Source organism: Eucyclogobius newberryi, unplaced genomic scaffold (assembly GCF_026437365.1).
Source record: "Eucyclogobius newberryi isolate DKJ021-1_F unplaced genomic scaffold, fEucNew1.0.hap1 SCAF_25, whole genome shotgun sequence".
Lineage (NCBI taxonomy): Eukaryota > Metazoa > Chordata > Actinopteri > Gobiiformes > Gobiidae > Eucyclogobius > Eucyclogobius newberryi.
The window spans coordinates 748,374-773,911 of record NW_027315890.1 but is presented as its reverse complement, the minus strand read 5'-3'; the positions used below and the strand labels follow the sequence as shown (position 1 = coordinate 773,911).

Sequence of the window (25,538 nt, the reverse complement as noted above, 5' to 3'; positions counted from 1 at the left end):
ACACTGTCTCCCTCGTGTGGACACTGTCTCCCTCATGTGGACACTGTGGTGTGGACACTGTCTCCCTCATGTGGACACTGTCTCCCTCGTGTGGACACTGTTGTGTGGACACTGTCTCCCTCGTGTGCTCCCTCGTGTGGACACTGTGGTGTGGACACTGTCTCCCTCGTGTGCTCCCTCGTGTGGACACTGTGGTGTGGACACTGTCTCCCTCGTGTGGACACTGTCGTCCTCGTGTGGACACTGTGGTGTGGACACTGTCTCCCTCGTGTGGACACTGTCTCCCTCATGTGGACACTGTGGTGTGGACACTGTCGTCCTCGTGTGGACACTGTCGTCCTCGTGTGGACACTGTGGTGTGGACACTGTCTCCCTCGTGTGGACACTGTCTCCCCCATGTGGACACTGTGGTGTGGACACTGTCTCCCTCGTGTGGACACTGTCTCCCTCACGTGGACACTGTGGTGTGGACACTGTCGTCCTCGTGTGGACACTGTCGTCCTCGTGTCGACACTGTGGTGTGGACACTGTCTCCCTCGTTTGGACACTGTCTCCCCCATGAGGACACTTTGGTGTGGACACTGTCTCCCTCGTGTGGACACTGTCTCCCTCATGTGGACACTGTGGTTTGGACACTGTCGTCCTCGTGTGGACACTGTCTCCCCCATGTGGACACTTTGGTGTGGACACTGTCTCCCTCGTGTGGACACTGTCTCCCTCATGTGGACACTGTGGTGTGGACACTGTCGTCCTCGTGTGGACACTGTCGTCCTCGTGTGGACACTGTGGTGTGGACACTGTCTCCCTCGTGTGGACACTGTCCCCCCCCTGTGGACACTGTGGTGTGGACACTGTCTCCCTCGTGTGGACACTGTCGTGTGGACACTGTCGTCCTTGTGTGGACACTGTGTCCCTCGTGTGGACACTGTCTCCCTCGTTTGGACACTGTCGTCCTCGTGTGGACACTGTCGTGTGGACACTGTCTCCTTTGTGTGGACACTGTCGTCCTCGTGTGGACACTGTCGTCCTCGTGTGGACACTGTCTCCCTCGTGTGGACACTGTCGTCCTCGTGTGGACACTGTCGTGTGGACACTGTCTCCCTCGTGTGGACACTGTCGTCCTCGTGTGGACACTGTCGTGTGGACACTGTCTCCCCCGTGTGGATACTGTCTCCCTCGTGTGGACACTGTCTTCCTCGTGCGGACACTGTCGTCCTCGTGTGGACACTGTGGTGTGGACACTGTCTCCCTCGTGTGGACACTGTCTCTCTCGTGTGGACACTGTGGTGTGGACACTGTGTCCCTCGTGTGGACACTGTCTCCCTCATGTGGACACTGTGGTGTGGACACTGTCGTCCTCGTGTGGACACTGTCGTCCTCGTGTGGACACTGTGGTGTGGACACTGTCTCCCTCGTGTGGACACTGTCTCTCTCGTGTGGACACTGTGGTGTGGACACTGTGTCCCTCGTGTGGACACTGTCTCCCTCATGTGGACACTGTGGTGTGGACACTGTCGTCCTCGTGTGGACACTGTCGTCCTCGTGTGGACACTGTGGTGTGGACACTGTCTCCCTCGTGTGGACACTGTCTCCCCCATGTGGACACTGTGGTGTGGACACTGTCTCCCTCGTGTGGACACTGTCTCCCTCATGTGGACACTGTGGTGTGGACACTGTCGTCCTCGTGTGGACACTGTCGTCCTCGTGTGGACACCGTGGTGTGGACACTGTCTCCCTCGTGTGGACACTGTTTGCCTCATGTGGACACTGTGGTGTGGACACTGTCTCCCTCGTGTGGACACTGTGGTGTGGACACTGTCTCCCTCATGTGGACACTGTGGTGTGGACACTGTCGTGTGGACACTGTCTCCCTCGTGTGGACACTGTCTCCCTCATGTGGACACTGTGGTGTGGACACTGTCTCCCTCGTGTGGACACTGTCTCCCCCCTGTGGACACTGTGGTGTGGACACTGTCTCCCTCGTGTGGACACTGTGGTGTGGACACTGTCTCCCTCGTGTGGACACTGTCTCCCTCGTGTGGACACTGTCTCCGTCGTGTGGACACTGTGGTGTGGACACTGTCGTCCTCGTGTGGACACTGTCTCCCTCGTGTGGACACTGTGGTGTGGACACTGTCTCCCTCGTGTGGACACTGTCTCCCTCATGTGGACACTGTGGTGTGGACACTGTCGTCCTCGTGTGGACACTGTCTCCGTCGTGTGGACACTGTGGTGTGGACACTGTCTCCCTCGTTTGGACACTGTCTCCCTCGTGTGGACACTGTGGTGTGGACACTGTCTCCCTCGTGTGGACACTATCTCCGTCGTGTGGACACTGTGGTGTGGACACTGTCTCCCTCGTGTGGACACTGTCTCCGTCGTGTGGACACTGTGGTGTGGACACTGTCGTCCTCGTGTGGACACTGTCTCCCTCGTGTGGACACTGTGGTGTGGACACTGTCTCCCTCGTGTGGACACTGTGGTGTGGACACTGTCGTCCTCGTGTGGACACTGTCGTCCTCGTGTGGACACTGTGGTGTGGACACTGTCTCCCCCATGTGGACACTGTGGTGTGGACACTGTCTCCCTCGTGTGGACACTGTCTCCCCCCTGTGGACACTGTGGTGTGGACACTGTCTCCCTCGTGTGGACACTGTGGTGTGGACACTGTCTCCCTCGTGTGGACACTGTCTCCCTCGTGTGGACACTGTCTCCGTCGTGTGGACACTGTGGTGTGGACACTGTCGTCCTCGTGTGGACACTGTCTCCCTCGTGTGGACACTGTGGTGTGGACACTGTCTCCCTCGTGTGGACACTGTCTCCCTCATGTGGACACTGTGGTGTGGACACTGTCGTCCTCGTGTGGACACTGTCTCCGTCGTGTGGACACTGTGGTGTGGACACTGTCTCCCTCGTTTGGACACTGTCTCCCTCGTGTGGACACTGTGGTGTGGACACTGTCTCCCTCGTGTGGACACTGTCTCCGTCGTGTGGACACTGTGGTGTGGACACTGTCTCCCTCGTGTGGACACTGTCTCCCTCGTGTGGACACTGTGGTGTGGACACTGTCTCCCTCGTGTGGACACTGTCTCCCTCGTGTGGACACTGTGGTGTGGACACTGTCTCCCTCGTGTGGACACTGTCTCCCTCGTGTGGACACTGTGGTGTGGACACTGTCTCCCTCGTGTGGACACTGTCTCCGTCGTGTGGACACTGTGGTGTGGACACTGTCTCCCTCGTGTGGACACTGTCTCCCTCGTGTGGACACTGTGGTGTGGACACTGTCTCCCTCGTGTGGACACTGTCTCCCTCGTGTGGACACTGTCCCAGGCTCTAAAGGAGCAGCTGGAGTTTTGCTCAGTTCACCACATTAAAGTGTCTGATAAAATGTCAGGTCAGAATCCTCAGTGACCTCACAGGGTCAGAGGTCAGAGGTCAGAGGTCAGAGGTCAGGTTTATCTCTGTCATCGCTGCTTCTTTTACACAAACTCTTTCCTCTGCCTCAAACACGTGACTTTAAGACAGAAGATTGTGATGACACAGGCCCCGCCCCCATCTGAGATCAACACGTCATCATGTGTGTGTGCGCGTGCGCGTGGTTTAGGCTCCCACTGTCCCGTCCTTCAGAGAAAACATGGCGGCGTCTGTGGTCCGGACTCTCGGCTCCAGTTTAGCCAAAAACCTGCGCGAAGTGCGGCTCCATTTGAGCCAGAGCTGCGCCGGGAGCCAGGGCGCCAGGTGGGTCCATATGCCCGGGGAGAGGGCGTCCGTGCGCCCGGGGAGAGAGCCTCCGTGTGCCCGGGGAGAGAGCGTCCGTGTGCCCGGGGAGAGAGCGTCTGAGGCGGGGAAACTCACAGACAAACGTCGAGGAACACTGGGCTCCTGGAGCTGAGCTAACAGGCTAATGGCGGCTAAAGCTAATGTAATAGAAACACACGGAGACTCCAGCTAACAACAGCTAAAGCTAACAACAGCTAAAGCTAACAACAACTAAAGCTAACAACAGCTAAAGCTAACAACAGCTAAAGCTAACAACAACTAAAGCTAACAACAGCTAAAGCTAACAACAAAGCCAAATGAGGTCTGAACCGGGTCTGAACCGGGTGTTTTGTGTTTCAGAGAGTTCGTGGAGCATCATTATGTGACCCTTAAAAGGTCAAACCCTGAGTTTCCGTTCCTGATCCGAGAGTGTTCTGGGGTCAGAGCCGCGCTGTGGGCCCGATACGGTAAATATAGAGTATTATATACATCTAGAGTATTATATACATCTAGAGTATTGTATACGTCTAGAGTATTGTATACGTCTAGAGTATTGTATACATCTAGAGATAAGATAAGATAAGATATTCCTTTATTGTCCCACATGGGGAAATTTCATTGGTGCAACGCAGGAAGATACAGAGGTAGATCCAGAAGAACAGATCACTTATAGGAAGTCTGAAAAACACTTTCAGTAGAAGATCTCCTATAAATAAAAACTCCCATAGACAAATAAATAAATACATAAATACCATTGCATGTGATCACGACAGTAATTGCACATGAATATGTGTCACAACGGCACATGGATTGCACATGAATTTCACAGTAATTGCACATACGACAGAATTGCACATCAGTTTTAGGTTAGGTCAGTATTGCGACGGGATAACGTGACGATCTCCGGGTAAGACGACTGTTCTCCGCAGTTTCATGAGTTCCTCCGTTGTGTAAACGCGGTACGGCGCCGGGCGGGGGGCGGGGCCGGAGCCGGGGGGCGGGGCCGGGGGACTCAGAGCCAAGACACATCGCAACGACACGACGAAAACACTCAATCCAGCCGAATAAAGTCAAAACAAGTTAATTTAAAGCGATTCCAGTGCGTGTCCCGATCGTTGGTGAAGTTCCTCTTTCATATAAACGTGTATATAAACGTGTATATAAACGTGTACCGACGACACGCCGTACTTTAGCGCGGCCGGAGGGCGCGGGGGGGGGGCTGGTGGGCTCGCTCGGAGCTAGCTCACGTCACAACAACACAACGGACACAACGAAAAACGCTCAAATCCAGCCGAAAAAAGTCAAAAACAGTTGAATTAAAAAACTATTCCAGCGCGTGTCCCTATCGTACAGTAAAATAGAAAAAATATACTAATTATATTTACAAAATATAGGAAATAAAGCACAATAAATGTGAGAAAGAAGAGAGAGCGTTTACACCGGGCTGCCAGCTGTACCAGCGCCTTATGACGTAAGAGTATTGTATACATCTAGAGTATTGTATACAGCTAGAGTATTATATACAGCTAGAGTATTATATACAGCTAGAGTATTATATACACCTAGAGTATTGTATACAGAGTATTGTATACATCTAGAGTATTATATACACCTAGAGTATTGTATACAAAGTATTGTATACAAAGTATTGTATACAAAGTATTATATACATCTAGAGTATTATATACATCTAGAGTATTATATACATCTAGAGTATTGTATACAGAGTATTGTATACAGCTAGAGTATTGTATACAGCTAGAGTATTGTATACAGCTAGAGTATTATATACACCTAGAGTATTGTATACAGAGTATTGTATACATCTAGAGTATTGTATACATCTAGAGTATTGTATACAGAGTATTGTATACAGAGTATTGTATACATCTAGAGTATTATATGTATTATATACATCTAGAGCAGTGGTTCTTAACCTCAGAAGCTCGTTCACTGAACTCTTCTTAATTGGAAAGATAAGATAATCCTTTATTGTCCACACAGGGACATGTGGGACATGTTGTCCACACAGGGACATGTGGGACATGTTGTCCACACAGGGACATGTGGGACATGTTGTCCACACAGGGACATGTGGGACATGTTGTCCACACAGGGACATGTGGGACATGTTGTCCACACAGGGACATGTGGGACATGTTGTCCACACAGGGACATGTGGTTGTTGCAGTAGAAACAGGAGGAAAGGACAGATTATAGAAGTTTCAAAAACACTCTTAATAAAACTCTTATGAACAAAAACAAAAAACTCTTATTTACAAAAACTCCTCCTCCTTAAGGTTAAGGTTAGAGTTAAGGTTAGAGTTAAGGTTAGGGTTAAGGTTAGGGTTAAGGTTAGGGTTAAGGATTAAGGTTAGGGTTAAGGGTTAGGGTTAAGGTTAGGGTTAAGGTTAGGGTTAAGGTTAGGGTTAAGGTTAAGGTTAGGGTTAAGGTTAGGGTTAAGGTTAGGGTTAAGGTTAAGGTTAGGGTTAAGGTTAGGGTTAAGGTTAGGGTTAAGGTTAGGGTTAAGGTTAGGGTTAAGGATTAAGGTTAGGGTTAAGGTTAGGGTTAAGGTTAGGGTTAAGGTTAGGGTTAAGGTTAGGGTTAAGGTTAAGGTTAGGGTTAGGGTTAGGGTTAAGGATTAAGGTTAGGGTTAAGGTTAGGGTTAAGGGTTAAGGTTAGGGTTAAGGGTTAGGGTTAGGGTTAAGGTTAGGGTTAAGGTTAGGGTTAAGGTTAGAGTTAAGGTTAGGGTTAAGGTTAGGGTTAAGGTTAGGGTTAAGGATTAAGGTTAGGGTTAAGGTTAGGGTTAGGGTTAAGGGTTAGGGTTAAGGTTAAGGTTAGGGTTAGGGTTAAGGATTAAGGTTAGGGTTAAGGTTAGGGTTAAGGTTAGGGTTAAGGTTAAGGTTAGGGTTAAGGATTAAGGTTAGGGTTAAGGGTTAAGGTTAGGGTTAAGGGTTAGGGTTAAGGTTAAGGTTAGGGTTAGGGTTAAGGTTAGGGTTAAGGTTAGGGTTAAGGTTAGAGTTAAGGTTAGGGTTAAGGTTAGGGTTAAGGTTAGGGTTAAGGTTAGGGTTAAGGTTAGGGTTAAGGTTAGGGTTAAGGTTAGGGTTAAGGTTAGAGTTAAGGTTAGGGTTAAGGTTAGGGTTAAGGTTAGGGTTAAGGTTAGGGTTAAGGTTAGGGTTAAGGTTAGGGTTAAGGATTAAGGTTAGGGTTAAGGGTTAAGGTTAGGGTTAAGGGTTAGGGTTAAGGTTAGGGTTAAGGTTAGGGTTAAGGTTAGGGTTAAGGTTAAGGTTAGGGTTAAGGTTAGGGTTAAGGTTAGGGTTAAGGGTTAAGGTTAGGGGTTAAGGTTAGGGTTAAGGTGAGGGTTAAGGTTAGGGTTAAGGTTAAGGTTAAGGTTAAGGTTAGGGTTAAGGTTAGGGTTAAGGTTAGGGTTAAGGGTTAAGGTTAGGGGTTAAGGTTAGGGTTAAGGTGAGGGTTAAGGTTAGGGTTAAGGTTAAGGATAAGGTTAGCCATGAGGCTAATGGCGGTTCCACACCGCCGCGGCCGAAGCGTCCAGTTTACATTCAAAGTCTATGGTAAACGTGCGTCGAGCACATCGTGCGTTATCTGCGGCGCGATTGGTGCGTTTTTTTACGCTCTCGGCGCTTTGAGCGCGTATGAGCCGGCCGAGGCGGCTTACGCGACGTGTTCAGATATGTTGAGGTCTCTGCCGCTGAAGCGTAGCAGCCGCCGCAGCAGCCAATCAGAGCTGACGCTCCAGTGACGTACGTACGTTTTTCCCCTGCATTTCCGGTTTTCCCCGTGGAATTCCCCAAGAAAAGCAACTTTGTCCTCGTCAACAATGACAGACGAACGACTAATTGTGGCCGTGTGGGAGAAAGGAGCTGTACCATGTGTTCACGGTGGAACAGAGACACAAACAAACCAAAAACGTGAAAACAACGCTCTCGATATCTGCCATTTTACACAATGAAAGGTCATGACAAGGGTTAGGGTCAGGGTTAAGGGTTAGCCATGAGGCTATGGGTTAGGGTTAAGGGTTAGCCATGAGGCTATGGGTTAAGGGTTAGCCATGAGGCTATGGGTCAGGGTTAAGGGTTAGCCATGAGGCTATGGGTTAAGGTCAGGGTTAAGGTTAGCCATGAGGCTATGGGTTAAGGGTTAGCCATGAGGCTAAGGGTTAGGGTTAAGGGTTAGCCATGAGGCTAAGGGTCAGGGTTAAGGGTTAGCCATGAGGCTATGGGTTAGCGTTAAGGGTTAGCCATGAGGCTATGGGTTAGGGTTAAGGGTTAGCCATGAGGCTATGGGTTAAGGGTTAGCCATGAGGCTATGGGTTAGGGTCAGGGTTAAGGGTTAGCCATGAGGCTATGGGTTAGGGTCAGGGTTAAGGTTAGCCATGAGGCTATGGGTTAGGGTCAGGGTTAAGGGTTAGCCATGAGGCTATGGGTTAGGGTCAGGGTTAAGGTTAGCCATGAGGCTATGGGTTAGGGTCAGGGTTAAGGGTTCGCCATGAGGCTAAGGGTTAGGGTTAGGGTTAAGGGTTAGCCTTGAGGCTAAGGGTTAGGGTCAGGGTTAAGGGTTAGCCTTGAGGCTATGGGTTAGGGTCAGGGTTAAGGGTTAGCCATGAGGCTATGGGTTAAGGTCAGGGTTAAGGTTAGCCATGAGGCTATGGGTTAAGGGTTAGGGTTAAGGGTTCGCCATGAGGCTAAGGGTTAGGGTTAGGGTTAAGGGTTAGCCTTGAGGCTAAGGGTTAGGGTTAAGGGTTAGCCATGAGGCTATGGGTTAGGGTTAAGGGTTAGCCATGAGGCTATGGGTTAGGGTTAAGGGTTAGCCATTAGGCTATGGGTTAAGGGTTAGCCATGAGGCTATGGGTTAGGGTCAGGGTTAAGGGTTAGCCTTGAGGCTATGGGTTAGGGTCAGGGTTAAGGTTAGCCATGAGGCTATGGGTTAAGGTCAGGGTTAAGGGTTAGCCATGAGGCTAAGGGTTAGGGTCAGGGTTAAGGGTTAGCCATGAGGCTATGGGTTAGGGTCAGGGTTAAGGGTTAGCCATGAAGCTATGGGTTAGAGTTAAGGGTTAGCCATGAGGCTATGGGTTAAGGGTTAGCCATGAGGCTATGGGTTAGAGTTAAGGGTTAGCCATGAGGCTATGGGTTAGAGTTAAGGGTTAGCCATGAGGCTATGGGTTAAGGGTTAGCCATGAGGCTATGGGTTAGGGTCAGGGTTAAGGGTTAGCCATGAGGCTATGGGTTAAGGTCAGGGTTAAGGTTAGCCATGAGGCTATGGGTTAAGGGTCAGGGTTAAGGTTAGCCATGAGGCTATGGGTTAAGGGTTAGGGTTAAGGGTTAGCCATGAGGCTAAGGGTTAGGGTCAGGGTTAGGGTTAAGGGTTAGCCATGAGGCTAAGGGTTAGGGTCAGGGTTAAGGGTTAGCCATGAGGCTATGGGTTAGGGTTAAGGGTTAGCCATGAGGCTATGGGTTAGGGTTAAGGGTTAGCCATTAGGCTATGGGTTAAGGGTTAGCCATGAGGCTATGGGTTAGGGTCAGGGTTAAGGGTTAGCCTTGAGGCTATGGGTTAGGGTCAGGGTTAAGGTTAGCCATGAGGCTATGGGTTAGGGTCAGGGTTAAGGGTTAGCCATGAAGCTATGGGTTAGAGTTAAGGGTTAGCCATGAGGCTATGGGTTAAGGGTTAGCCATGAGGCTATGGGTTAAGGGTTAGCCATGAGGCTATGGGTTAGAGTTAAGGGTTAGCCATGAGGCTATGGGTTAGAGTTAAGGGTTAGCCATGAGGCTATGGGTTAAGGGTTAGCCATGAGGCTATGGGTTAGGGTCAGGGTTAAGGGTTAGCCATGAGGCTAAGGGTTAGGGTTAAGGGTTAGCCATGAGGCTAAGGGTTAGGGTTAAGGGTTAGCCATGAGGCTATGGGTTAGGTTAGGGTTAAGGGTTAGCCATGAGGCTATGGGTTAAGGGTTAGCCATGAGGCTATGGGTTAGAGTTAAGGGTTAGCCATGAGGCTATGGGTTAGAGTTAAGGGTTAGCCATGAGGCTATGGGTTAAGGGTTAGCCATGAGGCTATGGGTTAGGGTCAGGGTTAAGGGTTAGCCATGAGGCTAAGGGTTAGGGTTAAGGGTTAGCCATGAGGCTAAGGGTTAGGGTTAAGGGTTAGCCATGAGGCTATGGGTTAGGGTTAAGGGTTAGCCATGAGGCTATGGGTTAGGGTTAAGGGTTAACCATGAGGCTATGGGTTAGGGTCAGGGTTAAGGGTTAGCCATGAGGCTATGGGTTAGGGTTAAGGGTTAGCCATGAGGCTATGGGTTAGTTTAGGGTTAAGGTTAGGGTCAGGGTTAAGGGTTAGCCATGAGGCTATGGGTTAGGGTTAAGGGTTAGCCATGAGGCTAAGGGTTAGGGTTACGGGTTAGCCATGAGGCTAAGGGTTAGGTTAGGGTTAAGGTTAGGGTCAGGGTTAAGGGTTAGCCATGAGGCTATGGGTTAGGGTTAAGGGTTAGCCATGAGGCTATGGTTAGGTTAGGGTTAAGGTTAGGGTCAGTAGCCATGAGGCTATGGGTTAGGTTAGGGTTAAGGTTAGGGTCAGGGTTAAGGGTTAGCCATGAGGCTATGGGTTAGGTTAGGGTTAAGGTTAGGGTCAGGGTTAAGGGTTAGCCATGAGGCTATGGGTTAGGGTTAAGGGTTAGCCATGAGGCTATGGGTTAGGGTTAAGGGTTAGCCATGAGGCTAAGGGTTAGGGTTAGGGTTAAGGGTTAGCCATGAGGCTAAGGGTTAGGTTAGGGTTAAGGTTAGGGTCAGGGTTAAGGGTTAGCCATGAGGCTATGGGTTAGGGTCAGGGTTAAGGGTTAGCCATGAGGCTATGATTTAGGGTCAGGGTTAAGGGTTAGCCATGAGGCTATGGGTTAAGGTCAGGGTTAAGGTTAGCCATGAGGCTATGGGTTAAGGGTTAGGGTTAAGGGTTAGCCATGAGGCTAAGGGTTAGGGTCAGGGTCAGGGTTAGGGTTAAGGGTTAGCCATGAGGCTAAGGGTTAGGGTCAGGGTTAAGGGTTAGCCATGAGGCTATGGGTTAGGGTTAAGGGTTAGCCATGAGGCTATGGGTTAGGGTTAAGGGTTAGCCATTAGGCTATGGGTTAAGGGTTAGCCATGAGGCTATGGGTTAGGGTCAGGGTTAAGGGTTAGCCTTGAGGCTATGGGTTAGGGTCAGGGTTAAGGTTAGCCATGAGGCTATGGGTTAAGGTCAGGGTTAAGGGTTAGCCATGAGGCTAAGGGTTAGGGTCAGGGTTAAGGGTTAGCCATGAGGCTATGGGTTAGGGTCAGGGTTAAGGGTTAGCCATGAAGCTATGGGTTAGAGTTAAGGGTTAGCCATGAGGCTATGGGTTAAGGGTTAGCCATGAGGCTATGGGTTAGAGTTAAGGGTTAGCCATGAGGCTATGGGTTAGAGTTAAGGGTTAGCCATGAGGCTATGGGTTAAGGGTTAGCCATGAGGCTATGGGTTAGGGTCAGGGTTAAGGGTTAGCCATGAGGCTAAGGGTTAGGGTTAAGGGTTAGCCATGAGGCTAAGGGTTAGGGTTAAGGGTTAGCCATGAGGCTATGGGTAAGGTTAGGGTTAAGGGTTAGCCATGAGGCTATGGGTTAGGGTTAAGGGTTAACCATGAGGCTATGGGTTAGGGTCAGGGTTAAGGGTTAGCCATGAGGCTATGGGTTAGGGTTAAGGGTTAGCCATGAGGCTATGGGTTAGGTTAGGGTTAAGGTTAGGGTCAGGGTTAAGGGTTAGCCATGAGGCTATGGGTTAGGGTTAAGGGTTAGCCATGAGGCTAAGGGTTAGGGTTACGGGTTAGCCATGAGGCTAAGGGTTAGGTTAGGGTTAAGGTTAGGGTCAGGGTTAAGGGTTAGCCATGAGGCTATGGGTTAGGGTTAAGGGTTAGCCATGAGGCTATGGTTAGGTTAGGGTTAAGGTTAGGGTCAGGGTAAAGGGTTAGCCATGAGGCTATGGGTCAGGGTAAAGGGTTAGCCATGAGGCTATGGGTTAGGTTAGGGTTAAGGTTAGGGTCAGGGTTAAGGGTTAGCCATGAGGCTATGGGTTAGGTTAGGGTTAAGGTTAGGGTCAGGGTTAAGGGTTAGCCATGAGGCTATGGGTTAGGGTTAAGGGTTAGCCATGAGGCTATGGTTAGGTTAGGGTCAGGGTTAGGGTCAGGGTTAAGGGTTAAGGGTTAGCCATGAGGCTATGGTTAGGTTAGGGTCAGGGTTAGGGTCAGGGTAAAGGGTTAAGGGTTAGCCATGAGGCTATGGTTAGGTTAGGTCAGGGTCAGGGTTAGGGTCAGGGTTAAGGGTTAGCCATGAGGCTATATGGCAGTGCCGCGGTTCCCTGAAACTGCGGGGCCGTTTGACCTCTGCAGCCACGACCTGAACATAATCATGAATATTGACTTCATGAATGTGACTTCTGCTGTTTCAGAGGTCAAAGGTCAGAAATGAACCTTCACCTCGGCAGGTGCCACTCAGTGCCATGTCATTTTCACAACGTCTGTTCCTTTTCTTCATTTTTATGTCCAGCCTCCTCAAAGTATCAAATATATGATATTATATTATATTATATTATATGATATTATATTATATTATATTATAGTGTAGTAGTTATAGAAAAGGACAAGGGAAATGAACCCGCTGACCTTTTAACCCTTTAGGGGTCCGGACGGTGAACGGTCTAATCCCAAAAGGGGTTTGATACAGGTCAGACTCTGGTCCTTTAGGTCCTTTAGGTCCTTTAGGTCCTTTAGGTCCTTTAGGTGCTGCTGGACCACGACTGTGAGAGCCAAGTTTAGTTTATACGTTTGTGTTAAAATCTAGTGTTGATATTTAGTTATAAATGTGTAATTTAATGTTTCACGGATCAATAATGATTCAATAAACTAAATTCATTTGATCACATTTGTTTTATTTGTAGAATGTATTTGTCTTTTGCCTCTGACGTAAATGTGTTACTGTCACTTTAAGAGAGACAGCGCTCAGGGGGCGTGGCCAGGAGACGGAGACAAATGCTTTTATGACCGTAGTATTCTCTTTACGGCTGTAACAAGTGTCACTGTGGATTACTTTGTTCACTATTTGTACATGGGAGTTACTTCAATTAAAGTACACGAGTACACAAAGTACATGAGTACACGAGTTTACAAAGTACACGAGTACACAAAGTACACGAGTACACAAAGTACACGAGTACACAAGAGTACACAAGAGTACACAAGGTACATGAGTACACGAGTACACAAAGTACATGAGTACACGAGTACACAAAGTACACGAGTACACAAAGTACACGAGTACACAAAGTACAAGAGTACACAAAGTACACGAGTACACAAAGTACACGAGTACACAAAGTACACGAGTACACAAAGTACAAGAGTACACAAAGTACACAAAGTACACAAAGTACAAGAGTACACAAAGTACACGAGTACACAAAGTACACGAGTACACAAAGTACAAGAGTAACACCATTGGCAAAAACACGACCTCAGCCACAAATACTTTGCCCAGAAAGTCTTTGATTCAGTCTAAAATATGAAGAAATAAATCACAGGACGAACATCAGGACTGAGCTCCTCGTGGGGGTTAGACCCCTGACTCAAGCCAGAAGGGGCGTGTCCCAGGAGGGCGTGTCCCAGGAGGGCGTGTCCCAGGAGGGCGTGTCCCAGGAGGGCGTGTTACCAATCATATGAGTCTGATGTGTGTCTTGACCTCCACTGAACCCCTGGGGTTCAATCCAACCAGGTTAAGAACCACTGCATTAGAGCGTTATATACTGTCTGTCTGTGTCTGTCTGTGTCTGTCTGTGTCTGTCTGTCTGTGTCTGTCTGTGTCTGTCTGTGTCTGTCTGTCTGTGTCTGTCTGTGTCTGTCTGTGTCTGTCTGTGTCTGTCTGTGTCTGTCTGTGTCTGTCTGTGTCTGTCTGTGTCTGTCTGTGTCTGTCTGTCTGTGTCTGTCTGTGTCTGTCTGTCTGTGTCTGTCTGTGTCTGTCTGTCTGTGTCTGTCTGTGTCTGTCTGTGTCTGTCTGTGTCTGTCTGTGTCTGTCTGTCTGTGTCTGTCTGTGTCTGTCTGTGTCTGTCTGTCTGTGTCTGTCTGTGTCTGTCTGTGTCTGTGTCTGTCTGTGTCTGTCTGTGTCTGTCTGTCTGTGTCTGTCTGTGTCTGTCTGTGTCTGTCTGTGTCTGTCTGTCTGTGTCTGTCTGTGTCTGTCTGTGTCTGTCTGTCTGTGTCTCTGTCTGTGTCTCTGTCTGTCTGTCTGTCTGTCTGTCTGTGTCTGTCTGTGTCTGTCTGTCTGTGTCTCTGTCTGTGTCTCTGTCTGTCTGTCTGTCTGTGTCTGTCTGTCTGTGTCTCTGAGAGTGTGTCATGTTTGTCTCATGTTCATAGTAATATTAATAATAGTGTGTGTTCATGTGTGTGTTCATGTGTGTGTTCACGTGTGTGTTCATGTGTGTGTTCATGTGTGTGTTCATGTGTGTGTTCACGTGTGTGTTCATGTGTGTGTTCATGTGTGTGTTCATGTGTGTGTTCACGTGTGTGTTCATGTGTGTGTTCATGTGTGTGTTCATGTGTGTGTTCACGTGTGTGTTCACGTGTGTGTTCACGTGTGTGTTCATGTGTGTGTTCATGTGTGTGTTCATGTGTGTGTTCACGTGTGTGTTCACGTGTGTGTTCATGTGTGTGTTCACGTGTGTGTTCACGTGTGTGTTCATGTGTTCATGTGTGTGTTCATGTGTGTGTTCATGTGTGTGTTCACGTGTGTGTTCACGTGTGTGTTCATGTGTGTGTTCATGTGTGTGTTCATGTGTTCATGTGTGTGTTCATGTGTGTGTTCATGTGTTCATGTGTGTGTTCATGTGTGTGTTCATGTGTTCATGTGTGTGTTCACGTGTGTGTTCACGTGTGTGTTCATGTGTGTGTTCATGTGTGTGTTCATGTGTGTGTTCATGTGTGTGTTCATGTGTTCATGTGTGTGTTCATGTGTGTGTGTTCATGTGTGTGTTCACGTGTGTGTTCACGTGTGTGTTCATGTGTGTGTTCATGTGTGTGTTCATGTGTTCATGTGTGTGTTCACGTGTGTGTTCATGTGTGTGTTCACGTGTGTGTTCATGTGTTCATGTGTGTGTTCACGTGTGTGTTCATGTGTGTGTTCACGTGTGTGTTCACGTGTGTGTTCACGTGTGTGTTCATGTGTGTGTTCATGTGTGTGTTCACGTGTGTGTTCACGTGTGTGTTCACGTGTGTGTTCACGTGTGTGTTCACGTGTGTGTTCACGTGTGTGTTCACGTGTGTGTTCACGTGTGTGTTCATGTGTGTGTTCATGTGTGTGTTCATGTGTGTGTTCATGTGTGTGTTCATGTGTTCATGTGTGTGTTCATGTGTGTGTTCACGTGTGTGTTCACGTGTGTGTTCACGTGTGTGTTCACGTGTGTGTTCACGTGTGTGTTCACGTGTGTGTTCACGTGTGTGTTCACGTGTGTGTTCATGTGTGTGTTCACGTGTGTGTTCACGTGTGTGTTCATGTGTGCGTTCATGTGTGCGTTCATGTGTTCATGTGTGTGTTCACGTGTGTGTTCACGTGTGTGTTCACGTGTGTGTTCACGTGTGTGTTCACGTGTGTGTTCATGTGTGTGTTCATGTGTGTGTTCATGTGTGTGTTCACGTGTGTGTTCACGTGTGTGTTCACGTGTGTGTTCACGTGTGTGTTCACGTGTGTGTTCATGTGTGTGTTCATGTGTGTGTTCATGTGTTCATGTGTGTGTTCATGTGTGTGTGTTCATGTGTGTGTTCACGTGTGTGTTCATGTGTTCATGTGTGTGTTCATGTGTTCACGTGTGTGTTCACGTGTGTGTTCATGTGTGTGTTCACGTGTGTGTTCATGTGTGTGTTCATGTGTGTGTTCATGTGTTCATGTGTGTGTTCATGTGTGTGTTCACGTGTGTGTTCATGTGTGTGTTCACGTGTGTGTTCATGTGTTCATGTGTGTGTTCATGTGTGTGTTCACGTGTGTGTTCATGTGTTCATGTGTGTGTTCATGTGTGTGTTCATGTGTGTGTTCACGTGTGTGTTCACGTGTGTGTTCATGTGTGTGTTCATGTGTGTGTTCATGTGTTCATGTGTGTGTTCATGTGTGTGTTCATGTGTTCATGTGTGTGTTCATGTGTGTGTTCATGTGTTCATGTGTGTGTTCACGTGTGTGTTCACGTGTGTGTTCATGTGTGTGTTCATGTGTGTGTTCATGTGTGTGTTCATGTGTGTGTTCATGTGTTCATGTGTGTGTTCATGTGTGTGTGTTCATGTGTGTGTTCACGTGTGTGTTCACGTGTGTGTTCATGTGTGTGTTCATGTGTGTGTTCATGTGTTCATGTGTGTGTTCACGTGTGTGTTCATGTGTGTGTTCACGTGTGTGTTCATGTGTTCATGTGTGTGTTCACGTGTGTGTTCATGTGTGTGTTCACGTGTGTGTTCACGTGTGTGTTCACGTGTGTGTTCATGTGTGTGTTCATGTGTGTGTTCACGTGTGTGTTCACGTGTGTGTTCACGTGTGTGTTCACGTGTGTGTTCACGTGTGTGTTCACGTGTGTGTTCACGTGTGTGTTCACGTGTGTGTTCATGTGTGTGTTCATGTGTGTGTTCATGTGTGTGTTCATGTGTGTGTTCATGTGTTCATGTGTGTGTTCATGTGTGTGTTCACGTGTGTGTTCACGTGTGTGTTCACGTGTGTGTTCACGTGTGTGTTCACGTGTGTGTTCACGTGTGTGTTCACGTGTGTGTTCACGTGTGTGTTCATGTGTGTGTTCACGTGTGTGTTCACGTGTGTGTTCATGTGTGCGTTCATGTGTGCGTTCATGTGTTCATGTGTGTGTTCACGTGTGTGTTCACGTGTGTGTTCACGTGTGTGTTCACGTGTGTGTTCACGTGTGTGTTCATGTGTGTGTTCATGTGTGTGTTCATGTGTGTGTTCACGTGTGTGTTCACGTGTGTGTTCACGTGTGTGTTCACGTGTGTGTTCACGTGTGTGTTCATGTGTGTGTTCATGTGTGTGTTCATGTGTTCATGTGTGTGTTCATGTGTGTGTGTTCATGTGTGTGTTCACGTGTGTGTTCATGTGTTCATGTGTGTGTTCATGTGTTCACGTGTGTGTTCACGTGTGTGTTCATGTGTGTGTTCACGTGTGTGTTCATGTGTGTGTTCATGTGTGTGTTCATGTGTTCATGTGTGTGTTCATGTGTGTGTTCACGTGTGTGTTCATGTGTGTGTTCACGTGTGTGTTCATGTGTTCATGTGTGTGTTCATGTGTGTGTTCATGTGTGTGTTCACGTGTGTGTTCACGTGTGTGTTCACGTGTGTGTTCACGTGTGTGTTCACGTGTGTGTTCATGTGTGTGTTCATGTGTGTGTTCATGTGTGTGTTCACGTGTGTGTGTTCATGTGTGTGTTCATGTGTTCATGTGTGTGTTCATGTGTGTGTTCATGTGTGTGTTCATGTGTGTGTGTTCATGTGTGTGTTCACGTGTGTGTGTTCATGTGTGTGTTCATGTGTTCATGTGTGTGTTCATGTGTGTGTGTTCATGTGTGTGTGTTCATGTGTGTGTTCATGTGTGTGTGTTCATGTGTTCATGTGTGTGTTCATGTGTGTTGCAGGTCAGGGTCGTGAGCTCAGTGTGTCTCTGGAGAACATGTCGTGTGATGAAGTGGCCTCAGCTCTGAACGACCTCGTGAACAAATAACATGTTTATTATTATTGTCGCTGTCAAAAGTGTAATAAAAGATATAACCTTTGACCTCAGATTGTTTTTTCTGTTCAAACACTTCTGCCCCCTACAGGCTGAAACACTTCTGCCCCCTACAGGCTGAAACGCTTCTGCCCCCTACAGGCTGAAACGCTTCTGCCCCCTACAGGCTGAAACACTTCTGCCCCCTACAGGCTGAAACGCTTCTGCCCCCTACAGGCTGAAACGCTTCTGCCCCCTACAGGCTGAAACGCTTCTGCCCCCTACAGGCTGAAACACTTCTGCCCCCTACAGGCTGAAACGCTTCTGCCCCCTACAGGCTGAAACGCTTCTGCCCCCTACAGGCTGAAACGCTTCTGCCCCCTACAGGCAGAAACGCTTCTGCCCCCTACAGGCTGAAACACTTCTGCGCCCTACAGGCTGAAACGCTTCTGCCTCCTACAGGCTGAAACGCTTCTGCCTCCTACAGGCTGAAACGCTTCTGCCCCCTACAGGCTGAAACGCTTCTGCCCCCTACAGGCTGAAACGCTTCTGCCCCCTACAGGCTGAAACGCTTCTGCGCCCTACAGGCTGAAACGCTTCTGCCTCCTACAGGCTGAAACACTTCTGCCCCCTACAGGCTGAAACACTTCTGCGCCCTACAGGCTGAAACGCTTCTGCCTCCTACAGGCTGAAACGCTTCTGCCTCCTACAGGCTGAAACGCTTCTGCCCCCTACAGGCTGAAACGCTTCTGCCCCCTACAGGCTGAAACGCTTCTGCCCCCTACAGGCTGAAACGCTTCTGCCCCCTACAGGCTGAAACGCTTCTGCCCCCTACAGGCTGAAACGCTTCTGCCCCCTACAGGCTGAAACGCTTCTGCCCCCTACAGGCTGAAACGCTTCTGCCCCCTACAGGCAGAAACGCTTCTGCCCCCTACAGGCTGAAACGCTTCTGCGCCCTACAGGCTGAAACGCTTCTGCCCCCTACAGGCTGAAACGCTTCTGCCCCCTACAGGCTGAAACGCTTCTGCCCCCTACAGGCTGAAACGCTTCTGCCCCCTACAGGCTGAAACGCTTCTGCCCCCTACAGGCTGAAACGCTTCTGCCCCCTACAGGCTGAAACGCTTCTGCCCCCTACAGGCTGAAACGCTTCTGCCCCCTACAGGCTGAAACGCTTCTGCCCCCTACAGGCTGAAACGCTTCTGCCCCCTACAGGCTGAAACGCTTCTGCCCCCTACAGGCTGAAACGCTTCTGCCCCCTACAGGCTGAAACGCTTCTGCCCCCTACAGGCTGAAACGCTTCTGCCCCCTACAGGCTGAAACGCTTCTGCCCCCTACAGGCTGAAACGCTTCTGCCCCCTACAGGCTGAAACGCTTCTGCCCCCTACAGGCAGAAACGCTTCTGCCCCCTACAGGCTGAAACGCTTCTGCCCCCTACAGGCTGAAACGCTTCTGCCCCCTACAGGCTGAAACGCTTCTGCCCCCTACAGGCTGAAACGCTTCTGCCCCCTACAGGCTGAAACGCTTCTGCCCCCTACAGGCTGAAACGCTTCTGCCCCCTACAGGCTGAAACGCTTCTGCCCCCTACAGGCTGAAACGCTTCTGCCCCCTACAGGCTGAAACGCTTCTGCCCCCTACAGGCTGAAACGCTTCTGCCCCCTACAGGCTGAAACGCTTCTGCCCCCTACAGGCTGAAACGCTTCTGCCCCCTACAGGCTGAAACGCTTCTGCCCCCTACAGGCTGAAACGCTTCTGCCTCCTACAGGCTGAAACGCTTCTGCCCCCTACAGGCTGAAACGCTTCTGCCCCCTACAGGCTGAAACGCTTCTGCCCCCTACAGGCTGAAAGCAACACTGCAAACACACACATATATGTGTGACCGACCAAGGATAAACCGGTCACACAAAGACATTCTGAGTTATTCAGATTCTGAAATATATATTAACATGCTCTGATACCTCTCCTTTAAAGTGCTCTGATACCTCTCCTTTAACATGCTCTGATACCTCTCCTTTAACATGCTCTGATACCTCTCCTTTAACTTGCTCTGATACCTCTCCTTTAACTTGCTCTGATACCTCTCCTTTAACGTGCTCTGATACCTCTCCTTTAACATGCTCTGATACCTCTCCTTTAACTTGCTCTGATACCTCTCCTTTAACATGCTCTGATACCTCTCCTTTAACATGCTCTGATACCTCTCCTTTAACTTGCTCTGATACCTCTCCTTTAACATGCTCTGATACCTCTCCTTTAACTTGCTCTGATACCTCTCCTTTAACTTGCTCTGATACCTCTCCTTTAAAGTGCTCTGATACCTCTCCTTTAACATGCTCTGATACCTCTCCTTTAACATGCTCTGATACCTCTCCTTTAACTTGCTCTGATACCTCTCCTTTAACGTGCTCTGATACCTCTCCTTTAACATGCTCTGATACCTCTCCTTTAACTTGCTCTGATACCTCTCCTTTAACTTGCTCTGATACCTCTCCTTTAACTTGCTCTGATACCTCTCCTTTAACTTGCTCTGATACCTCTCCTTTAACTTGCTCTGATACCTCTCCTTTAACTTGCTCTGATACCTCTCCTTTAAAGTGCTCTGATACCTCTCCTTTAACATGCTCTGATACCTCTCCTTTAACTTGCTCTGATACCTCTCCTTTAACATGCTCTGATACCTCTCCTTTAACATGCTCTGATACCTCTCCTTTAACATGCTCTGATACCTCTCCTTTAACTTGCTCTGATACCTCTCCTTTAACATGCTCTGATACCTCTCCTTTAAAGTGCTCTGATACCTCTCCTTTAATATGCTCTGATACCTCTCCTTTAAAGTGCTCTGATACCTCTCCTTTAACTTGCTCTGATACCTCTCCTTTAACTTGCTCTGATACCTCTCCTTTAAAGTGCTCTGATACCTCTCCTTTAACATGCTCTGATACCTCTCCTTTAACATGCTCTGATACCTCTCCTTTAACTTGCTCTGATACCTCTCCTTTAACGTGCTCTGATACCTCTCCTTTAACATGCTCTGATACCTCTCCTTTAACTTGCTCTGATACCTCTCCTTTAACTTGCTCTGATACCTCTCCTTTAACTTGCTCTGATACCTCTCCTTTAACTTGCTCTGATACCTCTCCTTTAACTTGCTCTGATACCTCTCCTTTAACGTGCTCTGATACCTCTCCTTTAAAGTGCTCTGATACCTCTCCTTTAACATGTCCTGTCAATCTTCTTGGACGAGATCTATTGTGTCATTTGGGGCTTTGTCTCATCTCCACTTCAGATGGATTAAAGGTGATGTAGGAGCTGCAGAACACTGACTTTAGAGATGTAGGAGCTGCAGAACACTGACTTTAGAGATGTAGGAGCTGCAGAACACTGACTTTAGAGATGTAGGAGCTGCAGAACGGAATAAAGTCTGGCGGTAATGCAACACTTGGATGCCAACCGCCATAAAACAACAACAACAACAACTGAGTTTAGAGATGTAGGAGCTGCAGAACACTGACTTTAGAGATGTAGGAGCTGCAGAACACTGACTTTAGAGATGTAGGAGCTGCAGAACACTGACTTTAGAGATGTAGGAGCTGCTGAACACTGACTTTAGAGATGTAGGAGCTGCAGAACATTGACTTTAGAGATGTAGGAGCTGCAGAACACTGACTTTAGAGATGTAGGAGCTGCAGAACACTGACTTTAGAGATGTAGGAGCTGCAGAACACTGACTTTAGAGATGTAGGAGCTGCAGAACACTGACTTTAGAGATGTAGGAGCTGCTGAACACTGACTTTAGAGATGTAGGAGCTGCAGAACACTGACTTTAGAGATGTAGGAGCTGCTGAACACTGACTTTAGAGATGTAGAAGCTGCAGAACACTGACTTTAGAGATGTAGGAGCTGCAGAACACTGACTGTAGAGATGTAGGAGCTGCAGAACACTGACTTAAGAGATGTAGGAGCTGCAGAACACTGACTTTAGAGATGTAGGAGCTGCTGAACACTGACTTTAGAGATGTAGGAGCTGCAGAACATTGACTTTAGAGATGTAGGAGCTGCAGAACACTGACTTAAGAGATGTAGGAGCTGCAGAACACTGACTTTAGAGATGTAGGAGCTGCAGAACATTGACTTTAGAGATGTAGGAGCTGCAGAACACTGACTTAAGAGATGTAGGAGCTGCAGAACATTGACTTTAGAGATGTAGGAGCTGCAGAACACTGACTTGAGAGATGTAGGAGTTGCAGAACACTGACTTTAGAGATGTAGGAGCTGCAGAACACTGACTTTAGAGATGTAGGAGAGCTGCAGAACACTGACTTTAGAGATGTAGGAGCTGCAGAACACTGACTTTAGAGATGTAGGAGCTGCAGAACATTGACTTTAGAGATGTAGGAGCTGCAGAACATTGACTTTAGAGATGTAGGAGCTGCAGAACACTGACTTTAGAGATGTAGGAGCTGCAGAACACTGACTTTAGAGATGTAGGAGCTGCAGAACACTGACTTAAGAGATGTAGGAGCTGCAGAACATTGACTTTAGAGATGTAGGAGCTGCAGAACACTGACTTTAGAGATGTAGGAGCTGCAGAACACTGACTTTAGAGATGTAGGAGCTGCAGAACATTGACTTTAGAGATGTAGGAGCTGCAGAACACTGACTTTAGAGATGTAGGAGCTGCAGAACACTGACTTTAGAGATGTAGGAGCTGCAGAACACTGACTTAAGAGATGTAGGAGCTGCAGAACATTGACTTTAGAGATGTAGGAGCTGCTGAACACTGACTTTAGAGATGTAGGAGCTGCAAAACACTGACTTTAGAGATGTAGGAGCTGCAGAACACTGACTTTAGAGATGTAGGAGAGCTGCAGAACACTGACTTTAGAGATGTAGGAGAGCTGCAGAACACTGACTTTAGAGATGTAGGAGCTGCAGAACACTGACTTTAGAGATGTAGGAGATGCAGAACATTAACTTTAGAGATGTAGGAGAGCTGCAGAACACTGACTTTAGAGATGTAGAAGCTGCAGAACACTGACTTTAGAGATGTAGGAGAGCTGCAGAACACTGACTTTAGAGATGTAGGAGAGCTGCAGAACACTGACTTTAGAGATGTAGGAGCTGCTGAACACTGACTTTAGAGATGTAGGAGAGCTGCAGAACACTGACTTTAGAGATGTAGGAGCTGCAGAACACTGACTTTAGAGATGTAGGAGCTGCAGAACACTGACTTTAGAGATGTAGGAGCTGCAGAACATTGACTTCAGAGATATAGGAGCTGCAGAACACTGACTTTAGAGATGTAGGAGAGCTGCAGAACACTGACTTTAGAGATGTAGGAGAGCTGCAGAACACTGACTTTAGAGATGTAGGAGCTGCAGAACATTGACTTTAGAGATATAGGAGCTGCAGAACACTGACTTTAGAGATATAGGAGCTGCAAAACATTGACTTTAGAGATGTAGGAGCTGCAGAACACTGACTTTAGAGATGTAAGAGCTGCAGAACACTGACTTTAGAGATGTAGAAGAGCTGCAGAACACTGACTTTAGAGATGTAGGAGCTGCAGAACACTGACTTTAGAGATGCAGGAGCTGCTGAACACTGACTTTAGAGATGTAGGAGCTGCAGAACACTGACTTTAGAGATGTAGAAGCTGCAGAACACTGACTTTAGAGATGTAGGAGCTGCAGAACACTGACTTTAGAGATGTAGGAGCTGCAGAACACTGACTTTAGAGATGTAGGAGCTGCAGAACACTGACTTTAGAGATGTAGGAGCTGCAGAACACTGACTTTAGAGATGTAGGAGCTACTGAACACTGACTTTAGAGATGTAGGAGCTGCAGAACACTGACTTTAGAGATGTAGGAGCTGCAGAACACTGACTTTAGAGATGTAGGAGCTGCAGAACACTGACTTTAGAGATGTAGGAGCTGCAGAACACTGACTTTAGAGATGTAGGAGCTGCAGAACACTGAGTTTAGAGATGTAAGAGCTGCAGAACACTGACTTTAGAGATGTAGGAGCTGCAGAACACTGACTTTAGAGATGTAGGAGCTGCAGAACACTGAGTTTAGAGATGTAAGAGCTGCAGAACACTGACTTTAGAGATGTAGGAGCTGCAGAACACTGACTTTAGAGATGTAGGAGCTGCTGAACACTGACTTTAGAGATGTAGGAGCTGCAGAACATTGACTTTAGAGATGTAGGAGCTGCAGAACACTGACTTTAGAGATGTAGGAGCTGCAGAACACTGACTTTAGAGATGTAGGAGCTGCAGAACACTGACTTTAGAGATGTAGGAGCTGCAGAACACTGACTTAAGAGATGTAGGAGCTGCAGAACACTGACTTTAGAGATGTAGGAGCTGCTGAACACTGACTTTAGAGATGTAGGAGCTGCAGAACACTGACTTTAGAGATGTAGGAGCTGCTGAACACTGACTTTAGAGATGTAGAAGCTGCAGAACACTGACTTTAGAGATGTAGGAGCTGCAGAACACTGACTTTAGAGATGTAGGAGCTGCAGAACACTGACTTAAGAGATGTAGGAGCTGCAGAACACTGACTTTAGAGATGTAGGAGCTGCTGAACACTGACTTTAGAGATGTAGGAGCTGCAGAACATTGACTTTAGAGATGTAGGAGCTGCAGAACATTGACTTTAGAGATGTAGGAGCTGCAGAACACTGACTTGAGAGATGTAGGAGTTGCAGAACACTGACTTTAGAGATGTAGGAGCTGCAGAACACTGACTTTAGAGTTGTAGGAGAGCTGCAGAACACTGACTTTAGAGATGTAGGAGCTGCAGAACACTGACTTTAGAGATGTAGGAGCTGCAGAACATTGACTTTAGAGATGTAGGAGCTGCAGAACATTGACTTTAGAGATGTAGGAGCTGCAGAACACTGACTTTAGAGATGTAGGAGCTGCAGAACACTGACTTTAGAGATGTAGGAGCTGCAGAACACTGACTTAAGAGATGTAGGAGCTGCAGAACATTGACTTTAGAGATGTAGGAGCTGCAGAACACTGACTTTAGAGATGTAGGAGCTGCAGAACACTGACTTTAGAGATGTAGGAGCTGCAGAACATTGACTTTAGAGATGTAGGAGCTGCAGAACACTGACTTTAGAGATGTAGGAGCTGCAGAACACTGACTTTAGAGATGTAGGAGCTGCAGAACACTGACTTAAGAGATGTAGGAGCTGCAGAACATTGACTTTAGAGATGTAGGAGCTGCTGAACACTGACTTTAGAGATGTAGGAGCTGCAAAACACTGACTTTAGAGATGTAGGAGCTGCAGAACACTGACTTTAGAGATGTAGGAGAGCTGCAGAACACTGACTTTAGAGATGTAGGAGAGCTGCAGAACACTGACTTTAGAGATGTAGGAGCTGCAGAACACTGACTTTAGAGATGTAGGAGATGCAGAACATTAACTTTAGAGATGTAGGAGAGCTGCAGAACACTGACTTTAGAGATGTAGAAGCTGCAGAACACTGACTTTAGAGATGTAGGAGAGCTGCAGAACACTGACTTTAGAGATGTAGGAGCTGCAGAACACTGACTTTAGAGATGTAGGAGCTGCTGAACACTGACTTTAGAAATGTAGGAGCTTCAGAACACTGACTTTAGAGCTGTAGGAGCTGCAGAACACTGACTTTAGAGATGTAGGAGAGCTGCAGAACACTGACTTTAGAGATGTAGGAGCTGCTGAACACTGACTTTAGAGATGTAGGAGAGCTGCAGAACACTGACTTTAGAGATGTAGGAGCTGCAGAACACTGACTTTAGAGATGTAGGAGCTGCAGAACACTGACTTTAGAGATGTAGGAGCTGCAGAACATTGACTTCAGAGATATAGGAGCTGCAGAACACTGACTTTAGATATGTAGGAGAGCTGCAGAACACTGACTTTAGAGATGTAGGAGAGCTGCAGAACACTGACTTTAGAGATGTAGGAGCTGCAGAACATTGACTTTAGAGATATAGGAGCTGCAGAACATTGACTTTAGAGATATAGGAGCTGCAAAACATTGACT

At 48.0% G+C, this 25,538-nt stretch overlaps 1 protein-coding gene across 1 annotated transcript; it reads left to right on the top strand.

Annotated features, from left to right (window-relative positions):
• The first annotated feature begins 3,587 nt into the window (after positions 1 to 3,587).
• ndufa2 (NADH:ubiquinone oxidoreductase subunit A2) lies at positions 3,588 to 17,524 on the top strand. The gene is made up of 3 exons (XM_072459684.1): positions 3,588 to 3,738; positions 4,120 to 4,226; positions 17,425 to 17,524. The coding sequence occupies exons 1-3, from the start codon at positions 3,635 to 3,637 to the stop codon at positions 17,508 to 17,510; spliced, it is 297 nt and encodes a 98-aa protein (XP_072315785.1). The 5' UTR covers positions 3,588 to 3,634; the 3' UTR covers positions 17,511 to 17,524.
• The last annotated feature ends 8,014 nt before the right edge of the window (positions 17,525 to 25,538 follow it).